Source organism: Diabrotica undecimpunctata, chromosome 5 (assembly GCF_040954645.1).
Source record: "Diabrotica undecimpunctata isolate CICGRU chromosome 5, icDiaUnde3, whole genome shotgun sequence".
Taxonomy (NCBI): Eukaryota; Metazoa; Arthropoda; class Insecta; order Coleoptera; family Chrysomelidae; genus Diabrotica; species Diabrotica undecimpunctata.
In genome coordinates, this window is record NC_092807.1 from 130,499,951 (window position 1) to 130,511,449 (window position 11,499).

Here is an 11,499-nt window from a genome sequence, read left to right on the forward strand (position 1 = left end):
AAGACCACTAACGAAAATTAATTAAGCGCTTCGGTAAGCACTTCACTTTTTCTTATGTTTTTACAGAATATGTATGTATTTTTTGTTACTTATAAATAAATGATATTTTAAATACATTTTTTCAAATTTAGAAACAGTTATAAAAACAACTAACGTGTTTTTTGGGAAGTGAAACGGATTAATGATATTTCAGTTAATTTGACTGGAAAAAATGCTTTGACATACGAACAAGATTACGAAACGAATCATACTCTTATGTCGAGGTACCACTGTAAGTATCAAATATAAAAATATATTAAACCAAGTATACCTAAAGGGTATTTTTTTTAGAGGTATAGAGATGTAAGTTGGTAACACCTTTTTAACTGTCGGCCATTTTGACAGCTATCAAATGATTTATGTTAAGTTCGGTATGGAATTTCAGCATGAATAGACTTGACGCCTGAACAACGCTTCCAAATTGTACAAATTTATCTTGAAAATTGTGGTTCTGTTCGAAATACGTATCGCGCATTACGTCCGTTTTATGATCAACATATAGTCCATCAGAGCAAGTAATTCGATTACCCATGAAACGTTTTTGCACCACGTTTACTCTAAATGATAATATGCATCCATAGACATGTCGTAAAGTACATACAGAAGAAGTTGTTGCTTCTGATTTAGGAAGACTCGAATCAGTCTATCTGCCATCGTGCACAGCAGTTGGATACTTCTACTACCTCCATTCACTTTATGAAAGATTTTGCGAAACGATCTTGCTTTGCGTGCTTACAAAATTCAATTGATTCAATCACGCAAGAATTGAAGGTAGATCATCAACTAGCAACACAGAGATTCGGTGAGTGGGTCCAAAACGAGATTGTCATTGATTCCGATTTTCATAAGCGAATTTTTCAACATTTCAACAACCATAATGTTCAGGATCTGTAGTTTCAATAAGATTGCGCAACATGTCACACGGCTCGTGACACGAAACGTTTGGTAATCGCATAGTTTTACGTTTCTTACCGTGAATTGGTCTCTAATCTCGTGCAATTTAATACTGCTAGACAATTTTGTGTAAGGATATGTGAAGGTGCTAGTATAGGTCATTAAACATGAGACGATTGACCACTTGCAGGACAACATTCGCCGGGTTATTGCCGATATACGGCAACAAATATTGGAAAAAGTAATCGAAAATTTGACCTCCAGATCCACTACGCCAGAGCCAGCCATGACGGTCATATGCCAGAAATCATATTTAAAATATAATGCTAAAAGATTATCTTTCGAATAAAGACAATTTTATGTCAATTTATTAAAATTACTTTTGTTTTTCTTTTGTTGTATTTCATTTCAAATTTCTATACCTCTAAAAGAACACCCGTTACTACAGTACATAAAGATTTATTTCTAATTACTTACAACTCTATTCACAATCACTGTCGCACATTATATCAACTGTCAGCACTGATATTGTCTACAGTTATAATCAAATTAGTTAATGTGAACAAATATTTGGCGTATTTGTTTTCCACCCCCATTACTTGTTCAATGATATTTTTTCAACTTGTTGCTGTAATGTTTTTTACTTCTTCCGCAATTAATTGGACAAAACCTGATGAAAAGGAGCCACATTTTTTGTTCTTATATTTCCTTTTAACTGCGTCTATATTACTTTTTAAGGAGTTATTCGTGTGGCTGGCCTTCACAGCAGGTAAAACTTTAGAGCCTAGAAACCCCAACGGGCGACCATGACATTCCATGAGCTGTCAGTTGTCACAGATGATAATTATATTAATTTTATTGGATTTAATATACCAAAATAAGGAGGTAGTCTAAGTACCGTATGTCCACTATTGAGAGTAATGTCATCAACAACATCTTTCTTTTGAAATTGATTACTTTGAGTAACCTCTAATAATTGATTTTTCGTATATGTCTCTTTAAAATACAAATCTTCCTCATATAAAAATAGTTTGATTTGGGATTTAATCCAAGTAAAATTCGGTATTTTTTTTTAACTAATCTGGAATGGTATAAAGCGCTGTCGATGACAATTACGCTGTAATCATAGAATGGGAAGAGGATCTGCAAGCCATCACAGACCACAGTCACATAACCATATTCAATCGAAAACCCACAAAATACACAAACAACACAACACCAAGAATACTCACCACACCAAAGAAAACACAAAGAAACACACATACAGAACAACACAACCCTACTCCTTTTACATCCAAAGCAGATACACTTTACTACGATCCTCCATACCCTAATCCCTGCAACCACACCCCCCCGCAAACACAGGACACACTCTCCCCAACACACACTCAACCAACACCATCACCCATACACACACTTATATATACACGCACGACACCTCAATAAACAACACTCTTTCAACCTCAAACAGCCAACACACGAAACACACAACAACCATACGCTTTCCTTAATTACAGAATCGAGCACATCCCCTCAGATATCTGTCAGCAGAGACCTTTCTACCGACTCATCAAAGACCACAACTTCATCCCCCCATTAGACTCAATCAGTCCTTCCATCCCAAAAGGCACCTTCCGTGCGAACTACCGTAACCCTAGACCACCACGACCTCACGGCAAAACTCCGAAAAATCACTCGAGATGACGTCATCTTACTAAACCTAGGATTCAAATCTAGAAAACCCCATACTCCGCATCCCGATCCAAACGATCCACAAAACTTTCAGCTAGTCATAGCCGGAGTCGACCAGCCCAGAAAATTATCGAGGATATCCTATCCGAAAACAGATTTCCTTTCTCCAAAATAGTTCACAAACCAACCCACCTCATATATCAGAGTTTTCATGAACTCTGAATCTAAATTCGCTGATGCACTTTTCGAACTGTTCGAAATGCTGCAAAAGCGGACATCTTAGCAATTAATGCCCAAAAAAATCATTTATCTGTCCAAATTATTAGCTTTAAGAAAAACGCAAAGTGTTTGCTGAACAAGAACTGATATCTTTTTAAATTAGATGTCTTTAGTCCTTCTAATTAGTCCTTTATACACATTTTTTACTATACCTTTGGCAACGTTTTGAGATATTTAATATTTTCTTTGCATTCTACATAGTCATCCTGTAAATTCTCTATAGCAAATTCAAAAGCTAATCTTTTAATTTCTTTTGGGCTAATGCCACAAAATATTTTTGCTGCCTCAACAGCATATCTTCAAAAAGCTCTTCTTCTTGTTATTGTGAAAATGTCATTCGAGGCCTTATGTAACTCTTTTCTACCCCTACATCTGGGTTGGTTTGTTGTTTTTTTATATATCTAAGTAAGGAAATCCGGTTAACACTATATTTTTCAACTGCTTGTCTTAAACTCCGACCACGTTCCCTTTTCCTTTTATAATTTCTCACCATTATCTGTAACAAACCCATAAACACACATGCAAAATTCGAAGGGGCATGTTTTGACACTGTCACAATGTGCCCCAAGTCTGTCGCCACAACTAGCCCCACGCTATTTTACATAATGCCACTCGCACAGACCTCAACACATCGTATAGAAACCAAACTGTGTCTTACTAGAGAGAAATAAAGAAGTTATTTATTACAACTAAAATAAGTTTCTTACTTTGTGGTTTGAAAGTGGAATACTTTATTACAGCGAAATGATCATCATCATCATCTTTGGCTCGACAATCCTCTGTGGATCCTGGTCTGCTCTCAGATTAGTTTCCATTCTGTTTGGTTTCTGGCAATGTGCCATTTTCTGATCTCTAGTATCGAAATGATTAAAATGTTATAAAGTAGGAGAAACGAATAACATCACAACCAAAGTACACAATTCTGTGGATCCTAGCGTTGAAGTTTATAATTTTTATGTTATATCTTTTTTTTTATAAATGGTAAAACTTAATCGAATTGTACATGGAAGAAATTTTTTATCTCTTCCTCTTTCTTAATAGCAGTGGGTGCATATATTTAAATAAAATTAACTTATTTGTTAGATGTCACTAACTGAATTATTGTCATTATAAAATAGACCAAAATAGAATAAACATTATCCTTATTTTCGAGTAGGGGATGCAACCAAAAACAAATTTATTCACATTTTTTTCTACAAGAATAACAACTCTGTATCGACGATTAAGATAATTGTTTACTATGAATGTTCGATGCCTAATTAAATCTTTATTTGGAGTGATTAAAACATAGATTTTTCCACTTTTAGAATTTAAGGGAGAAACGGTATACCATCTGCATCAAAGTAGTTAGGTCGTGACTAAATATAGTCGACAATACGGTACAGTACAGCCCGAACTTTTTCTTTAGTCGTCAGAGACGAAAATATCATTGAACATTTAAAAATCATACGAACACGCAGAATTTTGTTGAGAATATCATTTTGGGGCTCCAAAGAAGATACAAAAAAGTTTACCACTCCTACTTCCGGGCTTCCTCCTAAAACCCTCCCTCGTAGAGGTCTTCTTCTTCTCGTAGCACTACAACCCGGGGTGGGTTTTGGCTAACTGCACAACTTGCTTCTATCTTGAACGGTCGTTCATAATAGTTGGGACAGTGGGTAGCTCCATTGTTCTTAGATCTGACCATATATTGTCTCTTCATCGCATTCGTGGACGTCCTAAGGGTCTTCTTCCTGTGGGGGCTTCTTTCCATATTACCTTGGCAAGGCGGTTATTAGGGAGTCCATGAACATAACCAGCCCATCTTAGACGTTGGGATTTAGTTAATCTCTTGGAGTTTATCGCTCGCTTTATACATTTGCTTGACCTCAGCATTTGTTCGCATTCCGTATTGATTGCTATTAATATCGTGATAAGGCCCAAAGATTCTTCTGAGGATTTTCCTCTCAAAACATCTAAGTTTTCTTTCAGTTTCTTTGGTCAGGGTCCACGTCTTACACCCATACATGCCCATCGGTCTAATCACCCTTTTATATATTCTAATTTTTGGTGTTCGTGTTAGGCTTTTAGATTTAATAGTATTGTGGAGTCCCTATTCTATCTCGTCCCTTTTGTCTGTTGATGCACATGTATTTGTTTTTCTCTTCGTTTACCCTTAGACCAGCTTTCTTTGCCTCTAACTCCAATTTATCAAAAGTCTCCTTCACATTGCTGACTGTGTTTCCCACAATGTCAATGTCATCTGCGTATGCTAGTAGTAATTTTGGTCCATTTACTGTCAGTAATTCTGTTTTAAGTTGTGGTGCACTTACTACTTTCTCCAGGATGATATTAAAGAGAAGAGGTGACAGCACATCTCCTTGTTTCAGGCCACTGCTTATTTTAAAAGATTCTGAGAGATTGTTACCTATCCGTATTCTGGATCTACAGCTCTTCACACATAGCTTAACAAGCTGGATAAGTTTTTTTGGGACTGAAAATTCTGCCATTGAATCTATGAAGAGATTATGGATAGTTTTATTGAATTCCCATCCTTTTTCAAGCAGCTGTCTTAGAGTAAAGATCTGATCTATGGTCGATCTATGTTTTCTAAAGCCGGCTTGGTATTCCCCCATGAAATTTTCTACAAACGGTGTCAGCCTACTTAATAGGATGCTCGCTAAGATTTTATATGCCGTATTAAGTATTGAGATGCCTCTATAATTAGAGCACTTGGTTTTGTCTCCCTTTTTATGAATGGGGATTATTACTAATAATAATTATTATTATTATTTTCTCTTCTTTCCATATAAGTGTTATTAGTTTGTGTATTTGTCTATGTATCTCCTTCGTACTTAAGGAATTCAGCCAGTATATTGTCAGAGCCTGGGGCTTTTCCGTTCTTCAATTTGTTAATTGCTTGCAATGCTTCATCTATTTTGGGGTCCTCTGTCGGTAGGTCTACCCCAAAAATATATATTTTCTCCATGTTCTTCCTCTTGATGCATGTTTAGTAAAGTTTTAAAATATTCTTGCCATGTTTGGAGCAGTTCTTTTTCATTTATTATTAATTCATCATTTTTTCTGAGTACAGACACGCATCAAGGTCTGAAGCCTTTCATTTCGTTTGACACTGATTTGTAAAATGCTCGAATATTTGACTGTTGCCTATTCCTTTCCATTTCTTCATATTTCTGTCGTTCGTACCTCGTAGAGGTGACAAACTGGAAAGATCGATGTACCAAAGGAATCAGGGTAGAACAATGATATCCCCTGTATGGTATTAGGAGATAAACCAAGGCTCGTGTATGGCATTGGCGCATCCCTGTAGTCGATCTGTCACCTATCGGGATCATAGAGGAGTATCTCCCCGTTATCCGCTTGAATATCTTATCGACAAAAATCAAAATGCGTTTTCAAGGTGAAAAGTGAAGATTTCGTTTACAATTTTTGTATTTTGCCGAAGGTGAAGTCAGTTTCTATAAAGCTGCGAAATCAATAAACGTTGCGCGATTTTTGGCATTTTTTGCGATTCTCATGAGATCAATAAAATTTATCACTTCTATTGACCGGTCACTATAAAATATAATAGTATAAAATTTCGATTTTGATTGTTGGCAACAAATATGAGCATTTCAAATATGCCTAAAAAACACAGGATTTACATAATCACATTAAAAATGATCTAAAACATTTAAAACGGTTTTTTTCCTTGCACAAGTACATTTATTCAAACTACACAACTACAAACTTCACCCAATGCCGTCATCGTAAAAGTATCTTTGTGACGTAATATTGTTTTTAATGTAAAAGTTTAAATTAAGCGTTTTTTAGTTGCCTCATATTTATTGCCAAAAGAACAAATTAAAATTTCATGCTATAAGTTTTGAATATTAAGCTCTAACAATGGAAATTCCACAGCAACCGATCAATGGAAGTGATACATTTTATTGATCTTTTGAGCAAAAATCGCTCAATATTTATTTTTTAACATCTTTATCGTCACTGACTTCATTTGCGGCAAAGTACACCAAATGCCTACGAAACCTGTACTCCTTATCTTTAAAACGCATTTTAATTGTTTTCGATAGAACACTCTGTTTTGTGTTAAAATTCAACTTGTTTGTCTCTTTTTAGGGATTAAATCTCTGATGACTGAACAGTTTAAATAAAAGTAATTACAAATTCCAAAATTATCAGACAATTGTGAAATTTTTAGTTTATTTTTTTTTAAAATCTTATCATTATATGTTATTCAAATGTTGTTCCGAAGCCAATTACGAATTAATTGATATTACTAAGGTGAATTTTTAAGCAACTTATTTAATACGTATAATAATATTAATTTAAAAATTAAGTTTACGTTGTTGTATATAAACGAGGTTTAAGCATATTCAATTACAGCTCAATAGCTATTTTATAAGTTTTAAATTATGTCTCACTCATCGTATTGATGTAATTGAATTGAAATTTCTAATTTTTTATACTGTTTCCTGTTAAATTTGCACATTATTTTGATGGGTGCTTTCCTATTGTTGCAGGCACAATGATGACGAATCATTCTGGTCCAACGCCAGTGTAAACGATTGGGTCAAAGAAATGGGAGGTATGCGAGTCATCACCGAGAAGTTCGCCAATATTACCGACAACAGCGTAGTCGGAGTAAGAGCTCCATATCTAAGAGTGGGAGGTAACAACCAATTTACTATGATGGAAGAAGAAGCATTCTTATACGACTCCACTATCACCGCACCCTTAAATAACCCACCGCTATGGCCCTATACTATGTATTTCAGAATGCCACATAGATGTCACGGAAACCTCCAAAATTGCCCAACAAGATCGCATGCAGTATGGGAAATGGTACTTAATGAACTAGATAGAAGAGAAGATCCTGAAAATGATGAGTATTTACCAGGTTGTGCCATGGTTGATTCTTGTTCCAACATTCTTAGTGGAGATCAGTTTTATAACTTTTTAAATCATAATTTCGATAGGCATTACAATGAAAACAGAGCTCCCTTGGGTCTTTACTTCCATGCCGCTTGGTTAAAAAATAATCCTGAATATTTGGACGCTTTCCTTTACTGGATAGATGAAATTCTCTCAAACCATAATGATGTATATTTTGTAACAATGACACAGGTTATTCAATGGATCCAAAATCCTAGAACCGTCTCCGAAGCCAAAAACTTCGAACCATGGAGGGAAAAGTGTGTAGTAGAAGGAATCCCAGCCTGTTGGGTACCTCATAGCTGTAAGCTTACTTCTTCCGAAGTACCCGGAGAAACTATAAATCTCCAAACTTGCGTAAGGTGTCCAAATAACTACCCATGGTTAAATGACCCAACCGGTGACGGTGTCTTCTAAGTCAGCTCTAGTTGAATTTGTAGGGTAGTATTTGAAAGCAGAGCTGTCCACAATATTATGGGCAGCTAGTGATCAAACGTTACAATATTTCGTATTTATTTTTTAGCAATGACTGGTATGCGTGATCTTGTTGTTATAATAAAAACTAAGAATTAGACTGTTAAACAGATGCTCGAAGCATAGTGAGTCTCACGTTTTATGTAATATACACTCCTACTAGATATTTTTGTAAAAAATGTATTTTTGTATGTTTTATAGAAACGAAATAAAAATTATTTCAACAGTATTTTTAATTTCCTTTTGTAAATGTTTACCATAATTTGGTCATGACGAATATTCCTCATAAAAACAAAAGTATTGAGTTGAGTTTTTGAAAATGGAGCTGAAACTTACAATTGAACGTTTAAAGGGTAAGTGTTAATATTACTCATAGTACTTGCTTAAGTTCAAAATGTTTAAAAAAATGATAAATTAAAGAAAAAGAAGTGACTCTATTTTAACTGATAAACTGAAGTTAAATGATAAAGACGGTGATGGCAGAATGTACCTCTCTTATTCAATCAAACTTATAGATTCCTCCCTTATCTATTAAATGCCTCTATTAAATTGTCACTCATTGATGCACAAACAGAATAAAATAAACGTCCTCTTGCAATGTGGTCTTTGCTCACTAATAGTTAAGTATTGACTGAGCAGCAGTGTGTTAAGTTTATAGTATACAGTAATAAGTCCAGAAGTAAGTAATTGATGCTATACTCGTTTTCATCGTTCTTGGCGTGTGCCTGAAATAAGCTACTACGAAATTTTTAATATTCGTCTCTCTCTGATACACAGATGCGTAATTCAATTGTGCGAGTCAAGTTCGTCATGGTAAAGTGCGATGAGAAGGGAATGAAGAGACCACTCACGTCTCCCAGTATTGTAGCAATAACACCGATGCGTTTGGCCGATACGGTGTCGGTGATAAATTCGGCCTCTTTACGAATACAGATAGCTGGCAGTGACGTGTTTTTTTTTATCATGTTACCCTGATCTGTGCAGGTTTGAAGTAGCTGATGAAATAGTTTTTATAAGTAAACCGTTTTTAATTAATTAATAGTTTGAGCTCTTACTGTGTGGAATTTCATTACATAAAATAATACTCTCGACACCTTAAAAATTCCAGTTTATTATAAATTAACTCTCTCTCTTCCGAAACCCCATTGCAATAATGACTTGTGGCATTGTTCTTGAATGAGCTGGCTAATAGGTTTATAATTGTAGCAATTACCATTGATATTTTATGTTGTTTTAGTCGATTTTAGTCAGTCATTGTTGGAATTTGTTCTGAACAGTTTTACTTATTATTTTTTGTTGTGAATAACTAATTGTTCTATTTAATAAAAAAAATGCCGGGAAAAACGATAACAGGAGAAATGCGACAATGTGTAGTTCATTTATTGGAGTATTTTAAAAAAGAAAAAGAAAACAACGGACCTTTGCTTTCGTTATCATCGGTACATGAACGAGTAGCGGACGCTTTGAAAATCAGTCTTCGCACAGTGACAAGAATAAAGAGTGAATACAAGACAGGGGCAGCTCTTACTACACCAGGAGAGTCACGTAATGTACAAAAAAAAGACTAATGATGTCAACAATACTATAAAAGGAGAGATTAGAAATGTACTGTATGGCATGAAAGCAAAAGGAGAGCACGTTACAATTAAAGTTCTAAATACACAATTAAGAAACAAGCATCTCTATGACAGTTCTGATACAAGTTTGTGGCGTCTTATGAAAAATTGTGGGCGTCATACAAACTAGAAAATAGTAGACGAGTGCTATGTGAGAAACCATGTATTGTCTCCAAACGACTGTATTTTTTGAGGCATTATATGAGAAATTTTTTAAGTCCAAGCCCACTTCAGTTCGTTTTTTTAGATGAAACATGGATATTCCTAAAAGGGGCATATAAACGTACTTGGCAAGATGACTGTGTGAAAAGCATCAGAAAAGGACACGAAAATACAGGTACCGCTTTGTTGTTTTACTTGCCGGAAGTAGGCAAGGATTTGTTAAAGATGCTGGATTACTGTTTTCTACGAAATCGAAGAGTGCGGACTATCATGATTCTATGGATAAAGAGTCTTTTAAAAAGTGGGTCTCCGAAAAGCTGATACCAATGTTGGAGAAACCATCTCTAATTATTATGGATAATGCCTCATACCATGGCTCTTTAATACAAAAGTTACTGAATGCCAGTTGGAAAAAATCGGATTTACAAGAATGGTTACGAGAGAAAAAAATAATTTTTGACGACGATTCGAGCAAGACAGAGCTATTGAATCTTTGTCGCCAGAATAAACCACAAAATACCAGGTACGTTATAGACGAGCTACTCCAAGAACATGGGCATCAGGTTTTGAGATTGCCTCCATATCACTGTCAATATAATCCGATTGAGTTGGTCTGGGGCATTTCTAAACAATACTATGATCGTCATATTGGAGAACATGGACGTGGAGATGAAACAGTGAAAAAAGTTTGGGGCGATGCATTAGCTGAGGCAACACCTGCAGTGTGGGCGAGTTGTGTTAACCATACTGAAAAATTAATTCAGGACTGGGCAAAAATGGTCACATATGATGAAAATGAAAGTAGGATTATCATCGATTTGGCGGAAGATTCCAATGATGAAGACAGTTCCAGTGAAGACGCTGACTGATTAGCTAATTAATCAAGGTCAGTACGTTGTAACAGTTCAGAATTCGCTACAGTGCTTAAAACTTAAAAAATCTGTATCATATCTAGTTTCGCATTGAATTAATAAAGAATCTAACCTCCGCCTCTGGTTATTTGTCAAAAAAGTTTACTTTTTTTAATTTTCTAGTTGTTTTGACTTTGCTTAATTTTTGCAAAGGTGTGTGTACCTTAAAAATTTAGTTTTATTTTTATTGTTTAACGGGATTTAACTGTTTAGATAGGCAGAATCATACATACTGCAGTCGATAAAGTAGCAGCTCTCGCAATAATTGGTGAATTTAGAAACAATTCCCATGCATCTAAACGTCTTTTTAATGATAGGTATCCCGATCGCTCTATATTGAGGACTTATTTCCTCAATATTGAGGCAGCTTCTTCGGAAGTTTTCAAGAAACAGGTAGTGTTCAAGATGTCAAACGATCTGGTCGACCAACAATTATTGATGACAATAAAATTGACATAATGGCAGAAAGTGAAGTGAATTCTATTTCTTCTACAGCCCAA

At 35.2% G+C, this 11,499-nt stretch overlaps 1 protein-coding gene across 1 annotated transcript in view; it reads left to right on the forward strand.

Annotated features, from left to right (window-relative positions):
- serp (chitin deacetylase-like protein serp) overlaps positions 1 to 8,539 on the forward strand; it is a 116,038-nt gene extending 107,499 nt beyond the window's left edge. The window contains exon 5 of the mRNA XM_072532717.1: positions 7,425 to 8,539. Coding sequence (XP_072388818.1) covers positions 7,425 to 8,253 — 829 coding nt within the window. The 3' untranslated portion in view covers positions 8,254 to 8,539. The remainder of the gene's footprint in view (positions 1 to 7,424) is intronic.
- The last annotated feature ends 2,960 nt before the right edge of the window (positions 8,540 to 11,499 follow it).